This window comes from Micropterus salmoides, unplaced genomic scaffold, assembly GCF_014851395.1.
Source record: "Micropterus salmoides isolate LMB-PRFRI ecotype aquatic unplaced genomic scaffold, ASM1485139v1 Ms_hic_scaffold_9, whole genome shotgun sequence".
In the NCBI taxonomy this organism is placed as follows: domain Eukaryota; kingdom Metazoa; phylum Chordata; class Actinopteri; order Centrarchiformes; family Centrarchidae; genus Micropterus; species Micropterus salmoides.
This window is the reverse complement of record NW_024044681.1, coordinates 7,763,849-7,789,768: the sequence shown is the minus strand read 5'-3', so window position 1 is coordinate 7,789,768 and position 25,920 is coordinate 7,763,849. Positions and strand designations below refer to the sequence as shown.

The following is a 25,920-nucleotide window of genomic DNA, read 5'->3' as shown; positions in this document are numbered from 1 at the left end:
TCGCCTTAGGACTACAGTGATCTGAAGCGAGACGCAATGAAACCCTGAAAGAGTTTGATTAGTCCAGAAACTGCTGCTGGAGTAAGGACAGAAAGCATGAAAGAGCATGCTTAACATACAAAAGATCAACACGAAAGAAAATGACTGGTGCTGATGTTGAGCCATCCTGGTACGAAGAACCGGACAGTACAGAGGAAGGGGGCAAAGTAAAGGGCAAAAGTGGACATTGGAAAAGAGATGTTGCACAATTTCTAAACCAGACTGGCAAGAAAAAAAAAAAAAACACGCTGGGTGAGTTACAACCTCTCACAGATAAAGTAAAAATCTCAAACACATTGAAACTAAAATGAATTCCATATTAAGACCTTAGTAAGTAATACTAAACTTGAACATCCTATGTTTGTGATGAATATGGAGCACAAAGGGGTTGGGAAATTATCAGAGTAACTGTAATTAGTTCAAAAGACAGAAAGAAAAAGGGCTATTTTTCTTTTTATTGCAAAATATTATCTGGACGCATGGAGCTGCTGCTGTTGTGTTGTTTCTGTCTCTTTTTCTAAGTTGAGCTGCCTCAAAGGGTGAATCAAGTGATTTGGAGCTGGAAGGAAGGGAGGAGGTGGGATTCTCACCCGGAGTCTGCTGACTGACGAGTTCCCGGTGGTTGGGCCCGAGAACCGGGACAGCAAGGGTGGTGACATAAACAAGTCTGTTTTGACACACATTGCTGTGGTTCTGAGTACCGGTGAACTAGTTCCAATAACATCTTTTCCACACACCATGGGTAGACATTCATTCAACAGTGACCTCATGTCTGAGGTGCTAACTGAAAGACAGTTTATAGCTATAGGTTTCACAAAGTCAAGTTTGATTTGGAAACAAGAAGCGTTTAAAAAGGTATTAAACATGTTAGATTGTTTGTTAATATGTTTTGAATTCTCTGTTGAAGGCTGGAGTCACCATCTCCTGTGATGACTCGCCTGCCCACTCTCACAATTTTCCATCAAAGGGTAAACTGTGGCGAAGGCCAACCAACAGAGCACAGAGTGGTAGAGTGTGAGTGGAGCAGAGCACCTGCGAGCACTAGGTCTCAAATTTTTACACAAACCTGTTATGGATTACATCAAATACGACATATTTCTCTGTGGGTGATTTGGCAAAGGCCTGGTTAAAAATTTTACATTAACCACAGGGCTGGTCGGTTTCGTTCTGCAGTCCATCACAAGAAGCATGCTGAGATGACCACTGTTGGCTACAGCGGTCAGCTCTCAATGGCCTCACACAAGCATGTCTGTCTCAATTGCAACTGGAACAGACAGGATAAACCTGGGACATGTGATCACAGTGAGAGTACGTCTCTCCCTCCCACAGCGCACGAGCCTTTTCCATCTATTCCAAAACCAATCAGCATAAAGAGGTGATGACGAGTTTGTAGACAAAGGATCCTAATTATTAACAAAGGTTAAAAGAGAGACGAACATCTCTCCCATGATTCATGGTGAAAAACGGTGCACTTGACAGACTCAAAACTGACGACACTGAGATGACAGAGCGTCACTGACTGAAAAGGCTCTCCACAGTCCGCCGTACTCGGGGACTACAAACACCTGACCTTTGACCTGCGTTCTCACTTAGGTGGTTGACCAGAAGACAGGTACCTGGCCTGCTCTGACACCACATCTTGGGGGGGGGAAACCAGATGCTTGGTGCTTTGTTGTCCTGTTGCTTATTGTTTTTGTTGCTTATTTCATACTGAACTGGATGTTTGTGTGTCTGCACCCATTTGCTGCCCTTTAATGATAAAATGCACACTAACAGATTCCCACAGGAGAAGCCTGAACGGAGGCTGCCAGCTCATTCTATGTTGCTGAATGTTATTGTTTAACCCTTTCAAAACATGGTCCAGAAGGTTGCTCATGTGCGGGCCAAGGGACCACGTGGGCAAAACTGAACTAACAGATTACAATGACATTTGTGAATAACAGTGTTAATGCTTTTAACTGTTCTTTTAAGTGTTTTCCTTTAATTGATATTGCCTACGGTACAGATGGATGATTAACAAGGGTTTGCACTAACTATCTATCTTAAAGTATGAGGTTGAATCCGCTTCGATGCTAGACTTAGCAGCTGTTCAGGGACAGAAATGGAAGGTAACCTGTCTGTGTTTTTGGACACGGTGTTATTGGTCACTGTGAGCTCCAAGATTAAGACTCGTTCAGAGAGGGTGAGACCGGTTTAGAACATGCTACTGTCAAGCCAGAGTTCTCTCAGAGAGACTGTGGAGCAAAACAACTACGAACCAACTCAAAATCTCAATGCTGTAGTAGTCTGTGTTTTTCCTACAGGTCCAGACGTGATCTTATGGTGGATTGAACTCACACCATGTGAATAAATGAAATGCTGTCTTGTAATTGTTGGCATGTTAAGTAAATTTGTTAAAGTTTTCCATAAACAGGTGGCCAAAGCCTTAACAAGCCCAATCCATGAAATTCATTTCTGTTTTCCTTCCTGAGTGATGGCATCAGCAACTTACAGAGTGCTGGTGCTGTAAAACGGTGACAGTATGACAAAATGTTTGGTGACATTGCCTTCACAGCTGCCCTTTATAGCCACGGCTACTCTCCCTCACGTAGAGCCAGGGAGTTGTGTACTCATCAAGGGCCACAGGTTCTCCTTTTAATTGGTTTTTCGGGGTCCTTTCCAAGTGCTTTCAACCACCGAAACCGCAGTGAAAGTCATGGGACGGGATATCTGGGTCCACGCCAGCCGCTGTAAGTCTATCCCGGAGCCCCGCGACGACGTCGAGCCTCCATCCACTCCCAACCGGCCCGAGCTCAGCAGACCAGAGGTGCTAAGGACAGCACTCCAGAAGTAACAACAAGTCACTATATTCTCGGTATTCTGAATTGACCGTACATACAGCCATAGGTCATAACGTGTGGGGCGGCTGTGGCTCAGGAGGTAGACGGGGTTGGCCGTTAATCGGAAGGTCGGCTCCCCCAAGCTACGTGTCGAAGTGTCCTTGGGCAAGATACTGAACCCCGAATTGCCCCTGGCAAGATCAAAGCACCATTAGATTGGTGAGTAATGCACACACTTGGAAAAGCTTTTATCTGATGGAACCAGGCAACAGTTTTTCAAAACAAAAGGTCTCAGACACAAAAGTAGTCCTGCAGAGAAACATTCACACTTGTAGCTTTCGTAGATGTGCTTGTTTTATCCCACAAGTTAATCTAGGAGACATTATAGATACCACGCTAAAGGTCAGTTATCAATATGTTACACATGATATTTGATAGCCGAGGTTCTCATCCGGGATGAGTACAAATATAAATATGTTTGATCCCCTGCTTGTTCATAACTAAACATAGTCTGTGTTCTGCAAAATTGGCCAAGACTAATTTTCTATTGTCAATTTTCTGTTCTTGGATGTCCATTTATGGCCAGAGGGAGGTGTTTTATGGCAGAAAATTGTGTCCTCTTACATTTAATCTTTTAATATTATCATTATTATTACTATTATTGTTATAGATATATGTATTGTGTTTTTATCCTTAACCTTTCCTCTCCTAAACTCCTTATGTTGGTCTGTCCACATTCACTAGGGTTTAGGTCAGAGCTGTGAGATTGTTATGGTGTTTACCTCTCGTTGTTCCTCTCCTCTCCCTGAATGTTCATTCAAGGCTGAGAGAGGATCTCTGTTCCCCAAAACATAGAAACCTAGACTGTGTAAATGATGATGCATCCCTTTGCTCGGGGCCAGACGCTTGTAACTCAATTATTTGCTTCCTTTATATTCCTCACCAGGAATATAATTTCCACGACAGAGAAGATATATCAAATTATAATAATATGAGAAAGATAATTTCACCCACAACCACCGTGGGTGGCGGCTGCTACTTTCATTCACTGTTTGACACTAAAGTTTATGTCAGTTTCTGTCAAGTTTAAGGCTGTTGTACAACAAGAAGCCAAGGTACAGCGTAACGTGCAAAGTTGATGCTTCCTCTGCAGGCTGGTTTAATCTTGCGTGTCATGTGACCAGAGCGTAATCGCAGCCTTTACGATTACAAAATCTCGTTTTATTACATCGCAAATGCAAGTAATCTTTCAGCCCTACTCATGCATTTCCAGATAATATATATATAATCAATTGTGACAAGAATTTAGTGGCTTTGCCAGTTGAGATTGTTGAAATTGAAGCCCGAGTCCGGCTGTGAATGGGCCATCTGCACTTCCATCCGAAATTAAACACAGCAACGGAAACAATCTCAGTGAAAGACCTCAGGGAGAAAACACAGAGGGGGAAACAGCTGCTTCCACTTTGCTTCAATGGAAGAAAGAAGTTGTTTGAATCCTCTAAATTCCTCTTTGGTGACACAACTCTGTCACTGCGACTATTTCAAGCCATGTGATGCCTCTCTTAGCTTAATGGCTTAGTGATGTTAGTTTTAATCAATCTTTAGTATAATTTAACCTTACTGACCTTGTAAGTTAAGTTGTGATCAAACAGTTGTTAGTTTACAGACCCAGCACTTACATTTTGAGTCATGTTTTTGTCCAACTTATGAGTGCAAGTCTAATATTCACTCTCTTTTGGCTCCATTTTTATAATTAAAATATCTGGCTCTTTAGGTGCTAAATGCTCCCCTTCGTTCACCAGCTCATCTCTCAATGTGTATGTCTGCTGTTTGGTGCTGAGCAAGTAGCGTGCAGTGAGTTTTTTAACCCTAAAGGCACTATTAGAGTGGCGAGTGAACTTGAACACTAAAGATTTGGGCAGGACAGCTAGACTTTCAGCTGAAACACCAGTGTTTCCCCTGGCGTTCTTTCCAGTGGGAGTGGGGGACCCGGAAGTACTAGAGTCACGGAGCGGGCGTGATGTGGACGCGAGGTGTCGTCGCACACGCTTTTGGCATTTTAGCGCTAAAGTGAGCAGCTCCTGATGGAGCTCGCTACAGTTATGCTACATTCAGTTATTGGCCGACGAGTCCATGAAATCCAGTTTATTTTGTTGCCATATTCTGTTGCTTTCCGTTTCCGTGTTTTACAATTTAAGCACATTTGGTCAGCAGAAAGGTGGATGAATAAAATTAAGAAAATATTACATATTGAATCACTATCAAGGAATTTTATCTATAATGACAATATGCAATAGAGAAATATTCAAATGCATGTGCAATTATTTATGGGAACAATTCACAATAAATGTATTGTTGCAGAACATGTATTGTGAATTGTTCACTATCAAACAGGTTATTACTTGACAGCCTCCATATGCTGATAAACACAGGGTAATAAGGGGGTCTGACGGAGGCTCCTCTCACGTGGGCAGTGCTCCTCCTTGTTTACAAAGCCTGACCGTAGCTCCACACACGGCCCCACCGCCTCTTCCAAATACGGTCACGTCCGGTGCAGCTGGCGGCGCCCTATCGGCCAAACTCGAAGCTTCAAAACGGCAGTCCGCAACCCAACGGGTGACGTCACGATGGCTACGTCCACTTCTTGTGTACAGTCTGTGGTGTGGAGGAGACACTGAGCGCTGAGCCCACCCCTCGCTGAAACACCGAGGCAACGCTTATAAAGACCAAAACATGGCAGTTAGTTTATCTGTTTGTTTGGCTTAAGTGCTTTGTGCAGAAACGCTAATAATACTAGGAAACTCCCGACTTTTATAAATGCATCAACATTTTGGCAGATTCCAAGATATTCAGTTTTACAGTTAATTGCATTTTTATTGTCAAATTTTGCGATTCTGTCTGTAAATAAGTAAAATGTTTTATACATTTAATATGCATATGTTGTCTCAGTGTTTTCTTCACTTAGAGGCGGGGTGTTACAGAACTGTATGATCAAACAGCTGTGGACCTCCAACATGGCTGCCGGAGGACGTGACGCCCGCCGCTCAATGAACGACTGAATAAATGTAAGGGCTGCATCGCCTGCAGAGATTCAGAGCCTCAGACAGATGGCGGTGTCACCTGATATCTGCTTAAAGATGTCGCCCTAAATCCCCTGCAGTCACACATGCACACGCACGGGCAGCCAGAGGTGTGTGCGCGCATCATGCATGGGCTTATAGAGCCATAAACTACTCAAGATTAAAAGGTAGGAGTGTGTGTGTGTTTCTGCAGTGTGTGTGTGTGTGTGTTTTAATCTGGCCAGGCAGAGTGACAGGGAGTTAGATGGTTATGTATGTGTCAGCAGCAGCAAAGCTCTGAATCAAACCACATAGAGGCTGATTGGTTGGTTGCAGCGTGACATTTATGCTCCGGCTCGTCAGAGAACAAAATCCAGCTGCACGACTTGTTCTCTCTTTATTTATTTATTTTTTTTATTTCAGAGAACTGTGAGAGCAAAGAAACGGGTTTGTAGAGATGATTTAATTTCCTGAGTGAGTTTTGAAGCATTTCTTTTAGCAGATGTGTTTAGTTACATCCGCATATTTCATACTACTGTAGGTGCATCGGTGCAATGAATGAATCATGACACCTACAGCAAGTGTTACTACTGTTGAAGTCGTGAGTCATCTGGAAATCTCCCCTCACGAAACACACATTCCTGACGAAAGAACCACCCAAATTCTGACTGAATCACCTGACTGACAATTTCACTGGGAAATGATTTGTATTTTAAACACCGGACCCGTGTGGAGGACTTGAGCGAGACCCAGTTGCAGCTGCTGCTGGTCAGCGTGGTGATGTTACCTTGTATCCCATGGTGTGTGGTGCCGCACGCTGTGTTGCTGTTGTTGCTGCTTAGAAACAGACTGCTGCCTTCAGGTTTCCCCTCATCGCCTAATTGGACGACATTGTGAGCTTTCTGCACGGGATCCTGCACACACAGATAAACACGGGGAACATATCTGTTAAAGTGCTCAAAGGGAAATGTTGGTAATCCTTCAATTTTAGTGATAAGAGTTTTCTTACGACTTTAAGCTAGGCTAGGCAACGCTGGAGCAATTAGCAAGACGTTGAAAGAGTCCAACCGAAGAAATCCCACTCTCTCCGGGCCTCCCCAAAACACAGAGTGCACGAAGGCAGATAGGCCAGCCAATCAAACGAAACGATTGGCTGTGCTTATATTAACAACAAAAAATGCTTCTAAAACAAAGTGCAAACCCCAGCTTTAAAGATATTGTTAAATTTGAGCTCCTGGTAGCTCCACAGCTTCTGAGTGACAGTAGTTTTATTAGTATTTGATGTTTCTGCATTCCTCCAGTGGTGAAAGTACATTTAGTCTAAGTACTGTACTGAAGCACAAATCTGAAGTACCGTAAAACTTTGATTAACAGACTAAAGGAATATAAATAATCAAGGAACGGACACATTCGGACTTAACGAGTGCTTCAAAGGTAACGGGAGTCGGCACTTTTTTGCCTTTTCATTTCTTGTATCATGTCGGTTACACCGGTAAATCTATAAGAATTAGACTTTTAATATTTGTATTAACGATATAAGCAGCTTAGAAAAAAACAGCTTATTTTTGTCATACTGCACATTGCTGCAGCTCCTCTTTTCAGCCTGTGTTGAAGGCTTCGTTTTAGCTATGGAGTGATACATCTTGTCTCTAAATGATCTTTGTTGGGAGTTGCACATGCTCAGTTCCTGGTTAAGGACTACTAGCCAATCAGAAGCAGAGCGGGTCAGCGAGAAGCCGGTAAACAGCTCGGGTTCAGCCGTACATGTTGCCGACCGGCTTGGCAACACGGACTGGAGCGAGAGTTTCAGAGCGGTGAGTTATTAATCTGTATCCATAAAGTTTTAACTGAGCTCTGTCTCTACATCACAGGAACAACTTTCTGTCCACTGACTGCCTGGAGGGTAGCTAGTGTTTGGAAGGGAGAGGAGAGCTGTGTGCTGCAGCTCGCTGTCTTTCCACCGGTGTTTTTGAGGGCTTGTTGGACTAGTCGCTTGGCGAGCGTTATATGAGGGAAGCGGCTGGACTACAAACGAGCTGTTTTCAGGCAGTTCAGAGCAGAGTGGGAGATGGGAACTCCCTTTGAGCTGGACTTTGGGCTTTTTCACTTTGCAAACCTGTTACATGCACAAAGAAGGTAGTTAACTCAATAAAGGAGAGGGAAAAAAGCCAAAAAGCAGAACACCACCTCTTTAAGAGGTTTTATACATTAAAAGAACTTCTATACAAACCAGACCAGGCGTTTAATCGAGACCTGTGTTATTAAATGAAGTTTTACGGTACTTTAATTGTCTTTTCTTCTCATGCCACTTTCTACTTCTACTCTGTACATCTCAGCTGGCCATACTGTACTTTCTACTTCACTGCAATTACCTGATGGCTGATATTTGTTATGCACCACAACACCATGGCAAATTAATTGTATGTTAAAACTTATTTGACAATAAACCCATTTCTGTTATTGAGGCCGTCTCTCTCTCTCTCTCTCTCTCTCTCTCTAACACACTGACAATGGACCCGTCTGTGAGTAACATTCAGTGAGTGATTCGAGTTATTCGTTCGCAGGAGGAATGGGATGCGTTCAAGACAGCGACCTGCTAACATTCCTCTGCAGTGATTTAACAGCATCTGTGTTCAAGGGCGTCACTTTGTGTTGTGGTTGGGACAGATTAGGGCGTGAAGAGACACTTAGCTTGCGAGACATCACAACACGCGATATTAGGTTCTCAAGAACGAGACGATAAGATCCTTAAAAAGTGTTTTAAAGATATTCTCAGTGTCGAGATATATGAGTGGGGGGGGTCTGGGGGAAATTGTGATCTTTAAACACTTAATTTCCTGCATTCTGGTGAATGTTTCTGCACCAATTTATGGTGGAAATGTTTTTATTTATGTAAAAGGAAACACAAAATTCAGCTTGCATGTGACATTTCAAAATATATAAATATAACAGAATCTAAGTGAGTGCAGCTCTCAGTCATTCTGTGCTGCTGTTTCTCCTGTAGATCAACTTTTCTCCAGTAATATCATCCCTGCTGAGGCAACACACATGTAGGCAGGATTTAGTCTTCCCTCCTCTTTTGTCATGTCACACAGGGAGAGAACGGAAAACTTTGGGTCATTTTATAATCAGCTAAAGTTACTGTTTTTGGACAATGCACAGTTCTTCTATATTTAAATGCATTGCATGTTTTCTTATTGTGCAAAAAAACCTTTATAAAAAGGTAATTTTATTTGTTATTTAACTGCAAGCTATATTTCAGAAAATTTTTTAACACATTATGCTTTAAAAAGCATAATCGTCCACCTATAACACACCCGCACACACGCGTAACGTTAGCCTACTGTTTTGAAAAGAGGACATCTATAAAGGAAACATTCACTGATGTGTTGCTGCTATTTCATTTTGCAAACACTATCTTTCTCCAACTAAATTCTCAGCTCATAGGCTTAACCTTCACAAATGACCGTTCTCAGTTCAGTAGTTAGTGAGCTGACCTGAACGACCGTGTTTCAGGTCAGCGAGTGGGCGTACGCAGCTCAAAGACTCGGTGGACGATTCTTTTGAACGAATGGTGATTCAGCACACTGAACAGGACTGCTTTGTTTGTCACTATGACGCAGACAGAGAATGTCAGGAAGGCAACGCTAATGAAAACGGAGATGTAAAGAGAGAGAGCAGAAAACAAGAAGGACGTGGCAGATCCATCAACAGGTGAGATTCACAGCAAACATGTGGGAAGGTCAGGTAAAAAAAACAAAAAACAGGTTTATCAGGATACGAGCCTCATTTCTGCTCTTCACTGAATACACTCCGTTAGTTTGACTCAACGTGAAGCAATGGAGCTGTAGCCGATATACTGTTCAGTAATTTATTGTGTCAAAAGTACTTGGCAAGTAAAATATTTGCAGTGGAGCACCTGGTATATGTTAATAATTGATTTAAGGAAGTGAGGTTGTGCAGAAAGATGTGATTTTTCTTTTTTTTATTTCCTCTTGTGGGGACAAAAATCAATCTGAATTGACCCGGAGAGATGAAGTGGAAGAAACAAGTGACAATCAGGCGAAGAAAAAGAGAAAACACTTACAAAGAAGGAACGTTAAGTTAGTACAGTATTAACCGTACATGAAATAATTACTAAATTATAGCAGTCAATGAGTAATGAGGTTTCCAACCGTAATGGGACGCGACCCGTATTGAACTCGCGCTTTGTTCTGTATTTTTGGAGAATCATTTCAGTCAAAGCTTACAGGAGGTAAATATTACAGGTTAGACGATCGAGTCAGGGCGATTTGTATGAGATGGAAGGAAACCGTCACAGAACAAGCTTCTCATTGGCCGTGACTCACGATGGCGTTCTGTATTTCCATTCCAGGAAGATGGTAAACCCTAATGAAGTTCAAAGGCACTTCCTCTTACAATGTAAAACATTCAGTGAAATAGTGAACATTCACTTTAAAAAGGTTAATTCCGCAATTTTAGATTTTAAATTTTAATGCCCTCTTAAAATTAAAAACACATGATGCCTGATAGGAATACCAGCAACCTTAAGGATGCACTGTGTGTGTGTGTACTCTATATCAGTCTTAATTAGGACTGCAACTGATGATTATTAGTCCATAAAATGTAAAGAAATAATAATGTGACAAATGTTCATCACAAAGCTTCAAAGTTGCTTATTTTGTCAAACCAAACAAAAACCCAAGAAATCATAAATGACAAAAGGCAAACAGCAAATCCTTACATTTAAAAAGCTGGAACCACCAAATATCTGACATTTTATCTGAAACAATTAATCGTTTCTCACAAAAGAAGTATTTGGACATTAAATTAAATGTTGATGTTTTGTCTTGTTTTGTATTCTCGTGACATTTTTGATGCCAATGAAGCTTTTTTTTTTTTTTTTTTAACACAGAAGCCAAATAAGATATTACACATTTAATAAGCAGGCCATCATCAGAGACCATGCAAGTCACCACAACATCATTACAAGACCATGACAGACAGATATCAAGCTAATCGATCTAGCTTTAGCTTATCTAAGATGTTACGTTGATATTCGTTGATCTGTGTTAAGTGATGCTGCTCTGTTACCAACCAGTCAGCCGCGTCGTTCCTCTGATTTATCGTCGTTACGATACCGATCAGGTCGTTGTTCCCGCCGCCATGTTCCCGGTGTGTCCCCGTCCCGCTGCCCGTCCGTCCGGTCCGAGGCCGTGTTCGGTGTCCGGTGGCATTTGGAGAAGTATAAACCTGACCGTCTTCTTCCCTGTCGCTGCACAGGATGCAGCACCGAGCGTCAAGCTGACCACAAGACAGAAAAAAGGCGCTTCCGTCGTGGTTTTCAAAATAAGAGCTAAGCTCGATCGATGGTTTGAAGTGCTTCTTTATTTTCTTCTTTAACTATATAATGGCATAAATGAGCCATACAAAAGAGACTCCCCGCTGCTAAAACCAGCAACAGTAGTATAGGTAATACAATTGTGAATGGTCAAATGTTATAACAGTAATCTCTGCTATTGTCTTTCTTTCTGGAGGAACAAGCATTTTAGCTCTGTACTGAGAAACCTTTTAATTCTAATGTAATTTATTAACAACACATAACACACTTTTTATACTACATACATAATAATAGCATAATAATATAATAATATTTCTTCTAAATGCTATACAACATACATCAAATCAGCGTTGGAGAGGTGTGCAAATACAGTCGCAGGAAAAATTAACCCCTAGGCTTCACCGAAAGAAGAAGCAAACCTATTTGTGTTTAATTAAATACGATGTGTATTTCTATTGTAATGACTTAGATGGCTTCTGATCAGATCACAATTTATGACCAGTTTATGCAGAAATTCCGGTAATTTCTTTTCCTTTTCCTTGACTGTATATAGTATATGAAAAAAAATAAATTTAAAAGTCCTAAATGTAAATTGTTACGTAGTTACTTTGCACCACTGATTATGTCGCGGTACCACACCTAGAATCGTGGATCGCTGACTGAATGTCTTGTTTCGTCGGTTTAAATTATTCATTGTAGCTCAACTTATTTATAATTCATTAGGGGGTTTCCAAACAGTTTGATAATAAATTGACGATCCATAAGCACATCCACTTTCCATTTAGCCTAAGTGTGTTTCTATTAGACCTATGGTTTACCACTACACCATGAGGGAAGGATACGCTGGCTGTCATCTGCTCTGACTTTATGACGTCATTGATCTCAGAAATTGCTCACAGAATTTATCAATGTATGTATAATTTATTAGGGCTTTCCCAAACAAGCTAAATATTATAATAAGATGCACATTCACTTCCCCTTTAGTCTAACTAAGGTTTTCATTGTTGAGGTAATCCATTTTCTATTATCACTTCTCCATGCATCACTGCATTTTTTGTTATTGTCCTGTAGTGACGTAATACTTTATATATTTTAATTTGAAGAGATGGGATTATCACCTGACATCCGGTTTTCTCATGCTCAAATCGGTGTAACTTGCCAGATACCTCTGCAGCAGCCAAGACACGCAATCTCTGCAGAGAAGGGGGGGGGGGGGAGATGAAGATGCACATACACAAACAGACCAGAGGACATCTGTCCTGAATTAGTGACTGATTTTTGAATGTCAGCATCACTATTACCACAGCTGTCATCATACTATAGGAGTATTATTATTGTAATATTTATTATTTTGTTTGGTTAATGGTGTACTCTTCTACAGTATGTTAGAAAAGTATACAAGATAAAACTTTATTGATCCCCAGATGACAAAGTCACATGTTACAGCAGTACAAGAAACAAGATGTAGGACCCATATAAATACAGCTTAATGAGATATCACAGCACTTAGGCCATACACTTTGTGCACTGTGCAAAAAGCTGTAAATGTTAGGTCATTAATTGAGTAAATGTGTTTAGATACACTCCACCACTCAATCATTTTTTGTTTGTTTTACTGTGAAACATTATTTAAACATGCTAACAGGCAGAGAGACAGATTGTAAAAAGTGTGTGAATCTGAAAGTAGGGTAACAAACAAATGCAGAACTAATACATAAAATGAACATTTATTAATGTAGACATACAAACAGAGATAAATAAATAAATATCATGTATGCGTGTATAAATAGACATTTCTGTATGTAAAAATACTTTTAGGAGTTATATGTAAAATTAATTTATGCATTAAATTGTTGATTCCTTATTGAGTCCTGTTTGTATTTCTATTATTATTCTTTTATTTCTCATGAAGTTATGTTCAAGAACAAAACAGTAGTTCCCTGACCGGGAATCGAACCCGGGCCGCGGCGGTGAGAGCGCCGAATCCTAACCACTAGACCACCAGGGAGGAACACGCTTTACTCCATCTCCACTCTCTTTATCTTTAACGTCATATGTCAGCTATTTTCAGGTTTTATCTATTAATGTCATCATTAACCGCAGAAACCCTGAACTCTTACCTACATTTAGACCTTTCGTGTGTCAGGACGAGCTCTTCGTGTCAGTGGCGGATAACTCGGTTGTCGTCCTGAAGTTAACGTCAACAATAGCTAAACTTAACTCACCGAGAATTTGTATCGCGTTACATGGTCTGACCGGTTAGCACGGTCTGTAGTTGGCGGGTCAGCGATGCCTTGTTTACTATCTCCGTACTGAACGAACACATATTATCTCTCACACTTTGTCCATCTTCATTAATGCATGGATCCTATTTGCGTTTGTGGGACCTCGTGGCGCAACGGTAGCGCGTCTGACTCCAGATCAGAAGGTTGCGTGTTCAAATCACGTCGGGGTCATTCTTTTCCTCAATAATTGTCATTTTTCCACATTTATCTTTGGGTCAACGGCGATCCAGGTAGTCAAAATATATTCAGAAAGCTCTAATGGCGCAGTTACTGATATTAATAACGTAAATAAATACAGTATGAAATGTGGGAGATCCACATGAACATGACTTATCAATACATAGCCTATATAAATATGTAAATAAACAGATTAAAGACTAAATAAATGTGGAATGTCTTTGCAATATTTCTATGTGTACTCATATATTTCTGTATTTCTACATTTACAGTGTCACTGTGCACAGGCGACAAATCTAGTTTGATTAGTTATCTAATATTATCCTCACCATGACATGTTGAAATTGTTGGAGGGAATATTGGATAAACACAGGATTATTAGAAAATGTCTGTTAGATTGAGAAGTTAGAAAGGTATAGTTTCCTGAGGTAGAAGGATTCTGAACGTTTACTTAGTGTAGTAGCCTACCTACTTTTACCACACTGTAAAAGTACTCTTGCATTGAAAATGTAAAATAAAAGTATTATGTATAAATAATAATCAATCAATAATAATAGTACTTTATACTTGTATAGATTATTATTCTTCATATTATTCTTCATGCAATAATGTTAAAACAGGATTTTACTGTTGTAGTTATTGAGGTGGAGCTCATTTTGAATTATTTTGTAATAATTATTTTTATTATGAATTCGTCTGCTGATTATTTTCTCCGTTAAAGTGTAATTCTGAAAACATTGAGAAATGCTGTCACAGTGACCCAGAGTCCAAAGTGACACATTCACAATGCTAGTTTTGTCCAACCAACAGTCCAAACCTCAGTATTATTAACAACATTCATTGTTTTGTGTGTAAACATCTTCCTTTGTAAACTAACTTGTGACTGAAGCTGTCAGATAAATGCAGTGAAGTAAAAAGTACAATATTTCCCTTTGAGCTTTTGAGGTGTAGACGTAGAAAGTGGCATGAAAAGAAAATATTCAAGTAAAATAAAGGTACCTCAAATTTAGTACAGTCCTTGAGTAAATGTACTTAATACTGTCTGTCACTGATAGTGTCAGTCAAACAGAGTGAGAACTGGAACAGCTGATGTTACATTCAACTTTTTGGCGTCCTCCGCCTCATTTTTAAATGTGCTGCAGCTTGTTGACTTGGAGGCTTTTTTATTTGTCCACTTTGCTTTTAAAGAACTCCATTTATGGGAAGCTGTGGTCTGTAGAGCAGAAGAACATAAGTGAAAGATTTAATTTCAGAAGGGTTGAAAGTAGTAAAAAGTAAAAGTTTCAACACATGTATTTTCTGAACCCAAAGTGAGCTTTTGTGTCTGCATCTTTTCAGACGAGGAGGCACTGATGATACGTTTTGTAAGAATTGACAATAATTTGTACATTTTGTTTTATTATTTTATACACATATTTAGCAAATTAAAAAAAACAAAGCTCTACATATCACATGCTTGGAAATAGATCTAAATGCTTCCACACATACGACACAAACAGAAATAAAATTATACATTGCAACCAAATGAATTCACCTTTAACAAGGAAACATATCTTTTTCATAGCATCTTTCTTCTTGCAGTGCAAATGTGAACACCAGCGGCAAACAGCGAGGTTGCTGAACACATCAAATAAAAGCAAAACAAGTCGTGCTGGATTTTCGGAGAGAAAAATCTAAGCAGGTTTTGCCGTTTTTGTTACACTATCGTGGTGCCGCGGCGGCGATAGCTAAAATATTTTAGGCCAGTTAACATCAGTTCTCAGATTAGCCTAGGCTAACAAATAGTGCTCACATGTAGGTGTTTGATCTTACGATTTTTAGATAATTAAATTTCAAATATTGTTGATTATTATTGAAGACCAGGACTTATTTGCTGTCTAGCAGAGATGAAAAGCTTGATGTCATGCTAGTTTAGCGTAGCATACAGACTGGAAACAGGGGGGGGTAGCTTGGCTTTGTCTAAAGAGAACAAAATCCACCAACCAGCACCTCTAGGGCTCATTAATTAACACGTTATATCTCATTTGTTTACTTCTACAAAAAAATGAAGTGTAAAAACGACATCTTGTGTGTAACTTCCTTGAGTTTCCACTGGTTGGAAACTTGCAACGACACTGTGCAGAGTCAAGAAATTGTTTGGCACGTAACCCACCATAAAACAGGGAATTTATATACTCTACAAAAAACATAGAAAGTGTTAATAAAGTGACCTTCAGAAGTGCTGATAGGAGAATTTTGTTATCTTTAGACAGAGCCAGGCTAACTGTTCGCCCCTGTTTCCAGTCTTTGTGCTAAGCTAATCTAACTGGGTGCTGATGTAAGAGCGCTCTCAATCTTCTCATCTAATCTCCACCAGAAAGCGTATTTCCCAAAATATCAAACTCTTTCTTTAAATGTTTCATTATATGGAGATACATTATTAGATAGTTAAATTCATTCTTAGCCTGGAGACGGCACAAAAATTACACAAGAATGAAAAGAAGCCTAAACACAACGATACTGTTATCAACACCACAATGCCAATAACGAGAAATGTGTTTCCTGATCATAAAGTTACAGTTTAAGGGTTATGAAAATTAGATAATCAAGTTGGGATTGTTGATGTTTAAAAACACAGCTGTGGTAGCAAACATCAACACTGAGCTGGGAGTAAAGTCTGGGGGCAATAAATCAGAATCAGTTCAGTGAGTGTATCTTTGTTTTTGTATGTAGAAACATTAGGAAATTCATTGCACCGTATGTGCTGCCACCGTGTTATTCTTAATATGACTGCAAGATGGCATCAAAGTAAAGCTTTTTAAAGAATAACTTGTTTACAAACTCAGTGGAAGGAACCAAACATCATGAGTGTAAGCCTGATATCTCTTCTTCACCATAGAAGCAAATGTGGATTTATCCGCTACTGAAACCAGTCCCCAACAAATGCACTGTTTCCTCAGTGACCAAGTGTTTTTTCGGAAATTACTATAAATATTTGTGAGATGTTTGGAGCTGAGCGCCACAGACAGGAAGAACTGAGAGTGGGTCTAACATGGTGTTGGTTTTGGGTTTTTTTGCATGGGATTTTTTGACAATAAAGACATAATAGACTTATTCTTTAAAGTCACAATTAAATAAAAAAATAGTCTTTCATAGTTGCTGGAAATTTTCCGAATCCCAGTTCCATGACTTTTACTCAAATGACCACCTGCCATTCTCCGTCTAACTGATCTCCTATTAGTCTACGCTTGAATCTGAACCGTCTGCAAAACATTTAGGAAGCAAAAAAGCCGGGTTTCACGACATGCGGTGACTCCCGTGCTAGCTTGTGGAGCTGGAGTGTGACTTGTGGATGCTGACTTTCTTGCGGGTGTTGTCGCTGCAGCGCTCCAGGATGAGCTCCGTACTGGGCCGGGGAGGGATGACCGGAGCCTCCTTCTTCAGCTCGCTCTCTGAACTGGAGCCAGACAGCTCAGGAATGTTTTCTGTTGGTTAAAAATAACAAAATTATGGGTGTGTTTTTTGTTTTATGGGTAGATTGCCGGTGCCATTTGTTTTCCACAGGTTGAACTGAGCTTTGCTTGATCAAAATAAACTTGAGACATGTCAGTATGTTTTCATTACCCTTGTTCTTCCTCTCCCTCAGTGGTGACTTTTGAGCGTTCTTGTGTGGCACTGCGAGGTGGCCGCCCTTCTGCTGGAGGTATTGCCGGCTGTTCCTGCGGTAGCTGTCCTGGCTGAGCTGCTGACGACCCCTCTTGTGGATGCTCTTGGCATTTCGGATGGTGGACCTGAGACCGGAGAAGGACACACAGAGTCGCACCAGTTTAGTGGAGGTGTTGATTTCACAGCTTTTTTAAATGCTCCCTGCTTTAAGAGTGAATCTTAAAATGAATCGTTTCATCACTAGAAATAATTGTTCAGGCCGGCAAGTGTTTTCATTATAAGAGGGAAGAACCAACGTGAAAGTAACATCAATTTCTCAAGCACAAAGATTTTAGACTCGTCTGATTATGTCAGTTTGTGTTTTGTTTAATAACTTAATAAATGTATTAATAAATTAGTCCACTTGTGTGTAAGCAGGCCTGCATGTTAACATAAAAATCATCTAACATGCTGAATGTAACGTGTGTGATAACTGAACTCACGCTGGTACGTGATACTATGAGCATTTATGTTAAATGCTAACTGCACACATTTACATGATAATGCTGGGATGTTGATGATTCAATTAAATACGAACCAATAAAACTTTATTCATCCCTACAAGATCTCATTATACAGCAGCTTGCCTCTAAGTATGTAAGCATGTTGAATTTGTAACAAATACATTAAAAGGCAAATAAAAATATCCAAATATATAAAATATCCAAAAGTATCTAAACAATACACAAAGTTATGAAGCCATAAGAAAGCGAAAAACCTGCTTTTGGAACTTTTAAGCCTCAAACTCTCAGAAACCTTCCAAGGTTTCCTTATAGTGTTTCTACAAACACACATTTACACAATATGCACACTGTTCATTTTTTTATTTTATTTCTTAAAATTCTCCCAACAGCAGTCAATAAATCAAAATAAAAAAAAGAAAACATTGCGGTATCTGTGGCTGTCGCAGGACTGAAATAAACATTGGCCAGCCAACCTTCTGTTCCTGCACTCTCCCCGTGCAATCATTGCACATTCAATTGTTTTGGGGGAGTGGCTTTGCAGAGAGTCCCGAGGGGATGCGTGGGATTTTTCTGAGTTGAACGCTTTCAAAATCTAGCTGTCTCTTGCTGGTTCTCTAACGTTGCCTAGCCCAAGATTAAGTAAGAAATGTGATAAGTGGGGCTTTTGTATTCTCATAAGTAAAGGATTTCCAGATTTTCACTTTGAGCAGTTAAACAAATATGTTCTGCGTGTGCATGATCATTTTAACGTGAACGTATCTCTTGTAAAACAATACTTTCAGGACAAGTGTTAACTTAGAAGCAGAGTCAACACGGCAGCCAGCGGCAAAGAGGAGTGAAATCACAAACTGAAGTGCAACAGAGTGAGAAAGTATAAAAAAAACCCACTTCCCTTTTTGTCTGAAGTGACTAAATACAGAGTGGTCACAGAGGAACTATGTGGAAACCTGCACATCTGTGGTTATCACCCATATCAAGTCATTCAAGTTCCATTTTAATATAAGATTTTAACAAATATTCTAAACATTATTTTATACAGTTTAAATAGTTTAAATGTTTGCGTGTATGATCACTTTACTTCTTTTCAATGATCTTTAAGGGTAATTGAACGTTAATGTAACATGTAGTGTAAACGCTGACAAACCTGCGGGGTGGTGGTTTCTGTTCCTGCAGGTTCAGCCTCTCTGCTTCATATATCTCTCTCTTGCCGGCCTTGTGCAGGAACATGGAGGGAAAATAACCAGTCTCATCTCCTTTCCTGTAAAAGACCAGCATTTACAAGTAAAATAAGTAAACAGACTACTAACCACTAAGTACAACTTTAATATACATTTTAGAAGATATTACTATTGGAATAACATGTGGCTGTACAGATGGCAGTGCAAGGCTGCTGGTCACGCAGCCGCTTTAATGTGTTTGTGTGTAGATCATACCTGACGACCCACCAGCCATCCAGCAGCTTGTGAATGACCTCGATGGTTTCACCGAGGTCCAGAGAGATCTCGTCCTCCTGCTCCGCCTTGTACGCTTTGATGGTGACGTGCAGCTCTCCTGCAGGGAAACACAACGCTGTTAAAAAGACACACGGGGGAAGACTGAAAATGCATTTAACTAAGAAAACGATGTAAACAGCTTGCCTTCGTAGTTTGGTTCATCCTCCTCTGCCTCCTCTGGTCCGTCCAAAGGCTCCAAATAGGATGCAGGAACCCAGCCATGTTTATTCTCATACTGGCAGAACCACCAACCTGAGCACAACGGCAGGACCACAGCAGCTCAAAACCTTAACTCAGTTATTAAAGATTTTAAGAATATCGCATGTATCTATACATGTTTCTCATGATGTTAAAGGAGACCTCCACATTTTATGACTTATCTTCAATGTTACAATGTTGGATGTTCATGTTAAAGGCTGCCATACAGGCATCACAGAACTATGATATAGGACTGTAAAAGCAGAATAATAGATCTCCTTTAAGCTGAGCATTAACCCACACTTACTGACAGCGACAGTAGAATAGAGTAAAATGGATTGACTGCATTTGCATGGCACAACCCTGTGAATACTGGACACCAGATAAGCTCAAAACTACAAGAAAGAACTTTTGTTTTTTGTTTTTTTAAAGAATGAACACGGATATTCAAGTAAAACAATCTAATAGTTTAGTATTAACTGGGAATTACTTTAAAGCCCCTGAAAACTTCAAAATAAAATGTTTTCTATAAAATTAAATATTATTATATAATCATCAATCCAAGTTAAAGTGGGTACAAAAACCTTAACTCTAACTTCATTATTATGTTTATATTATTATAATTGTTAGGCGTTAAGCGTTTTTCTCTTCTCACCGTTCTGACTTTTCTCTACAATTTCCACCAGGTCTCCGATGTGCAGATTGATCTCATGTTTGGATGTCTTGGTGAAGTCTGCGACCACTCTGTAAGTGTCCAGTATGATGGGTCCAGAGATCTCTGAGAGGTAAAACACAACATTCTCTTTAAATTTCAGGAAACACCTGCATGTAAAGGGGGCCCTGGGGGTTACAACTTAAGTTATTAGCTTGCTGGAGAAATTTACTTGTCTTAGAAATTATTAAATATATTTATACATAAACATGTATATCAGAATAATCCAGCAAACAAATTAAGAAAAGACCTTTAGAATCCATCCAGATTTATTCTTTTCAGTCTTAGTTATTAGTAATAATTTTGGCTATTTCAAAAGTTTGTTAAACAATCAGAGCTGTAATTAATGTGAATTTGGTTAAGCAGTTTAAAATCGCTCTTACCAGATGCGTTGCCTCTGGCCAACTCCCTGGACTCCACAAATGTCTCATTTTTTTTCAATCTGAAGAGGAATATTATTATATTTTTCTGTTTGTATTACAAATTAGAAGTGATGCATCTTCCACGTCATTCCCACTATCAAATACATCAGCTATAAAGGAAGCAGTGTGTGATATACTGACGTGTTTGGGGCAGGTGGATTTTCGTCCTCACGCCGGACCTTGAAGAAGTTGGTGAGGTGTTTGCAGCGGGAGATGTGAGGCGGCAGGTTGATGAGAGAGTGGCAGTACTCCGCCAAAGTGCTCTGCCTGGTTTCTGTCGACTTCTGGCTGTCCACCCACCGCGGCGCTGAGGACACACAAACACGACCACATCAGCTGGACAGCAGAGCAGTGGAGACCAGGTAAACAAAAGTACCCAGTAACTTCTATGTGGGTTTCCCGGTGATGGCATTTTGATATTGTGGGCAAAAAGTATGCCTATGTCTTATGTCTTGTATTTGTTCGTACAGTTAAAAGAACATTAAAGGCATATCGTACAACAACAGCGCATCATTTGATATACAAATAAAAATACAAATTCAGTCAACCACAGAGCCCAGGATTTGTTCTGTCGATTTAATCATTTGTGTGCACAAATTAGTAATACTGCTAATTTTAATATCATATTTAACATATAATATTAGGTCCTCTCCTCTTGTAGAGGGCAGAAAACACCCTTTAGTCAGCCGGTAGTTTGAAGAAGACGATGAAGAAGACATTCACGTTGGGAATGTTGAAATGTTCTGTTTATGTTTTTATGAACAGACTTTTTTTTTACAGTAAAACAGTCCTTTATCCTGTAAAATGCATCCAAGGCATCTCAAAGATGACACAACATTATATTACACAACAGCCAGAACCTTGAGTATACCAACCTACCACAGTCCAAGATTAATGTAAAATCATTAAATTAACACAAAGACAAGATCAGCAGATGGGCAGATGAATTGGTTCCTGTAGTATTTTGTTATTGATGACAATACAATATTGATATATGAATATAATAGTTAAATATGTTCAAAAACTGTTTGGTAAATGTGCAAAGCTCTGGTCAGAATTAATAATTAATAATTGCATCCACTAATTTGCTCCTTTGTTTTGCATTTTAGTTGTTAAAAATTAAACAGAATTACCAATGCATCGATTTGCAGAGTGTTAATATGATTACTTCTTGTACATAAGGTACAATGAGATTTCTGGCTTTTTAAAATCTCTTATCCAGCTTGCATGAGCTTCCCCCACTTTGCGTACGTGACTTTCAAGAGGTGTCCATTTCCAGACATCTGTAGGTAGGCTGCTGTTGCATCAGGATTGTGGTTTTATCTTTGCTTCTCTTTCTCTACTTTGCCAAAAACAGTTTTGCAATTAAGGTTTCACAAAGGGAAACCACATGTTTGCAGTTATTCTGTTTCCTGAGTTCTGTTTTCATGAATGTCTGCACAGGAACAAAGAGTGATCTGGTGAAAACACAGACCTGCTCAGTGTTAGTGTTTCTTTTCAGACACCTGGCTGTAATTAAAAAGTTAAAGCAAGAAATAAGCATAAACACTGGAAGCAAAGGGAAACACCTACTCTGGCTCTGTCCGAAATTCAAATATCCAATAGCTAGATATGTCCGGTGAGCACAGGTTTTGGTCTTTGTACATATGTGCCAAACCTGGCAACCTCGTTCTTGACAGGTGGCCGCAGCGTATGTGGGCTGCAGTAAGAAAATGTTCAAGCATGTAACATTGATTTCAGTGCAGAGACAGGCCTACCTGTTAATCAGGAAGCTTTAGAGTTGATGAGAGGTGAACTTTTGTACTTAGCCAGGCTTCCTGCTTCCCCCTGCTTCCAGACTTTATGCTAAGCTAGGCTAACTACGTCCTGACTCAAGGTCTGTACATAACGCACAGGCACGAGAGCGATATTTATCATCTCAGAAAGAAAGCGAATAGGATTGTTTTCCAGAATTTTAACTTTTCATTTAACAACTTTTGGACAGATTTTTCTGAAATTTGTACTGTTAAGACACTAATATGCTAAATGAACATAACGCTAGATGTTAGCATTATTACAAACTAACTTTGTTTGCTAAATGTCACTATAAAAATATCCAGAGGCTGTTAACTTGCATGGACTGTATAAGCTAACTGGACGAATGTCCACATTCGCACATAAAAGTTTGCCTTGACTCGCCTTTTTTTGGTTTTTCCACGGTGGAAAAGTTGTACTTGGACCTACTATAAGGTACAGCTGTAAGGTTTTCATACCGCTTATCTGTCTTTACATTCTGAGGAAGGTTGAAATGTTTTAACTTAAAAAAGAGAAAGCTGTGTGGTTTGCTGGTTTGTGTGTGTGGCGTCGTTATGATGACCAGCTCCATTGAGGGTTAGTATCTCTGGGTACTATCTGCAATGGAAAACCGAGCAGGGCCAAACCGAGTTGAGTAGAGTCGAGTTGAGCCTGTACTAGTAATGGAAAAACGGCATAACACATGCTGCATTTGAGAAACCGGTCACTGTTTGACCTTTAGTTTAGCGCCACCCACAGGACAAACGTTACATTTTTAGCTTAACTGGTAAGGGTGTAAGAACAGATAAATATTCAGTGTGTTTCTAATCAGTGTAATAGATTGTTTTAAGGGATACTAGCAGAGAGTGACCTTTATTTTTTGTCTTTTTGTAGTCGCACCTTTCGCGGTTTCCTTATTCTTCTTTGCTAATTCAAGTCTTGTGTGGTTGTAAATTCAGCTTTAACCGCTCCTGACAACTGAAAAAAAATAAAGCCCTCAGGAAATTTTGACATTGTGATTTCAGCCTTGTTGCATTTTGCTCACTTGCTTAAAAAAAAACATAAAAACGAGAAGTGGATTCACCCGCATGTGTTTAACAACCACAGGTGCTTCCTAAAAAAAACATTACAGCATGTGGGAGGTTTTTAAATGAAAAGATGAGGAAGGTCAATCTTGCATTTATCTTTAAAATGTTTAATACTGGTCACGGTGTAATATTCGGTATGAACTCTCCACTCTGCAGCAGTAACTAACTAACTAAGCAGAATGACATCCTATAAAAAACAAAATGCTGAAATAAGAGTTGATGTGAGGAAAACAAGCGGTGACAAAATGTGACACCAACTGCGTCTTTTACGGTGATTTTTACCTGGTAACGAAGGAATGATTCTGTCCTTCTTATCTATTTCACCAGACTCGATGGGAAACATCTCCTTCAGCGATTTCTGTCACCAAAACATAAAACATTTTTGAGCGCGATCATCCAAGCACTACATTTTATTTGGTTTTGACTTCATTTGTAGCTGATTATGAATCAGGTCAGACTGATGTTGTTTCCACCTGGTGAGCACAGCTTTTTATTTTGTAGTGCGGAGGAACTCACATGGAGGGTGTGGATCTCAGGATACGTCCTGTAGATCAGCTTCTCAGAGAGGTCGCTCCATTTCACCATCAGCATGTACACCTGCACATACAGATCAGCACAACAAACCATTATATTGCACTTAAACACAAAAGGAGATCTAATGTTTTCAAAGACTAGATTCTTGAGTTAAGCTTCTCATAGTTTAGATTCTGAACTTTTGACCCTGTACTATTGGTTATTTAAAAAAATAATTCTCTAAAGTTTGACACCCATTTAGCAGAATTTGCGTCGGTAGAGTAAATATTTAGAGCCTTACGTAGTGCTGACTCGGATAGAGACGTTTCTCGAAGCCCAACAGCTCCACATGCCTGACGTAGTTCCCGTCCATGCTGAGACAGAGTCAGACTGAGCTAAAAAGGTAGCAGACATGAAGCTTATATATATAGTGTGTGTGTGTGTGCAATATGTCATCAACGTACCACAAGAGTTAGTTCCTCTTTACTGTCTTTGAAAATAATGAAACGAAGGAAATAGTGTTTCTTTCACTCCTCAAACTGCTGGAACTCTAATAATGCTGTTAACGTATGAATAATAATGATACTGATGTTGAATAATAAAAGCAGTAGTTGTCTGCATCAGAGTAGTAGCAGCAGCCAACGTTGAGTAAAAAGCACAATATTTTAGTAGAACTATAAAGTAGCTTAAAATAGAAACACTGGAGTAATGTTTAAACTAATGGTTATTTTCATTATGGATTAATCTCTCTGTTATTTTCTTGACTAATTAAAAATAAGAGAGGAATAATGAATGGTACGATCACAGCGCATGTCATTGTAAATACTTGTTTTGTTTCTTATTTGCTTCAAGTGAAGCCTGCATTATGTTTCGGTGCAACTTTCAGTTGTCAAACAGCAGCACTGGGTTTGGAAATGGAGAAGCCACTGTTCTCGCAATGTGCCATCAGCATCACGCTGCAAGAGCATCACTTGCTCCACTTAGGTCCAGAATGAAATATCTTTGGATGGATTGTTAGAATAAGTTTAACAATCCCACCAATATTCTAATAATTAGGGAAAAATTAAAAAATTTGAAAAAAATTACAGAATACAGAATACCAAACAAGTACATTCACATTTTGTCCATTTATTTTTTTTTAACCACTGCATAAATTAAATAGTCAAAATGAGCTTTTTCCTCAGTGTTTCCCACAGGATGTGGAGAGACTATGGAGGGTGGGTCCAGGGCCGAGAGGGTCTGGTAAAGTAAATTACATGTGTCCATTTACTTTTAATGGACACATGTAATATGTTTTATACTTTCTAGTGCTGGGCAACGATTACATTTTTTATCGCGATCAATTGCATTGTTAAACGCAAAACTGAGTAATGAATTCTAAAATAGTGCATTGCACACTTTTAATTTAAATGTACTGCTAAATACACAAAAGTGTCACGGTAGTGGTCGCCTCATGCACACGCCCGCTACCAAAGTTGGATTGTCTTGAACGTTTTGTACGCGGCGTGCAGCACAAATGATTGGAAGAGAGACTGATCCTCGCTGTTTGTGAGTTTCCAGAATCTCTTTCTGTTTTACTAAATAGGACATCAACAGGGGGGAATTCACACGGCAGAGCGTCCCCGCAAAACTAGATGAAGGCCTGTCAGGTCAAGTTATGTAGCCTATAGTTTAAACTTAAGTTAAATAGGCTACAGCTGTGTAGCGCACAGAAGCTGTTCTATCCATAGAGCGTCTGCTGTTTACTTGCAGAGCGCTTGTCTTACTTCGCCCACACGCTGCATCCAGCGAAGCCTCCGTCCGCTGCTTGTTTGGGCGGCTGATTTGCAGGCTGATCGACATCCCGCCCCTCT

General features: G+C 39.7%; 2 protein-coding genes and 2 non-coding genes across 5 annotated transcripts in view; 1 reads left to right on the top strand and 3 right to left on the bottom strand.

The window, feature by feature from the left end:
* Nucleotides 1-11,228, bottom strand: part of st6gal1 (ST6 beta-galactosamide alpha-2,6-sialyltranferase 1) — a 36,664-nt gene extending 25,436 nt beyond the window's left edge. The window contains exons 1-2 of one of the 2 annotated variants that reach the window (XM_038707655.1): nucleotides 11,016-11,228; nucleotides 6,705-6,831 (exon numbers count right to left, since the gene is read on the bottom strand). In XM_038707655.1, coding sequence (XP_038563583.1) covers nucleotides 6,705-6,716 — 12 coding nt within the window. In that variant the 5' untranslated portion in view covers nucleotides 6,717-6,831; nucleotides 11,016-11,228. The remainder of the gene's footprint in view (nucleotides 1-6,704; nucleotides 6,832-11,015) is intronic. The other variant, XM_038707656.1, reaches the window with a different exon arrangement.
* Nucleotides 11,229-13,194: 1,966 nt separating this feature from the next.
* trnae-cuc lies at nucleotides 13,195-13,266 on the bottom strand. The gene has a single exon. It is a non-coding gene; the product is annotated as a tRNA-Glu (tRNA).
* A 376-nt stretch (nucleotides 13,267-13,642) lies between these two features.
* On the top strand, nucleotides 13,643-13,714 carry trnaw-cca. The gene has a single exon. It is a non-coding gene; the product is annotated as a tRNA-Trp (tRNA).
* A 1,387-nt stretch (nucleotides 13,715-15,101) lies between these two features.
* On the bottom strand, nucleotides 15,102-24,452 carry ncf1 (neutrophil cytosolic factor 1). The gene is made up of 11 exons (XM_038707662.1): nucleotides 24,369-24,452; nucleotides 24,071-24,151; nucleotides 23,837-23,912; nucleotides 20,835-21,000; nucleotides 20,655-20,713; nucleotides 20,215-20,337; nucleotides 19,506-19,613; nucleotides 19,302-19,419; nucleotides 19,013-19,126; nucleotides 17,324-17,490; nucleotides 15,102-17,184 (listed from the first exon to the last, which is right to left on the bottom strand). Exons 1-11 carry the CDS (start codon nucleotides 24,438-24,440, stop codon nucleotides 17,021-17,023), a joined length of 1,248 nt encoding a protein of 415 aa, XP_038563590.1. The 5' UTR covers nucleotides 24,441-24,452; the 3' UTR covers nucleotides 15,102-17,020.
* Nucleotides 24,453-25,920: the final 1,468 nt, after the last annotated feature.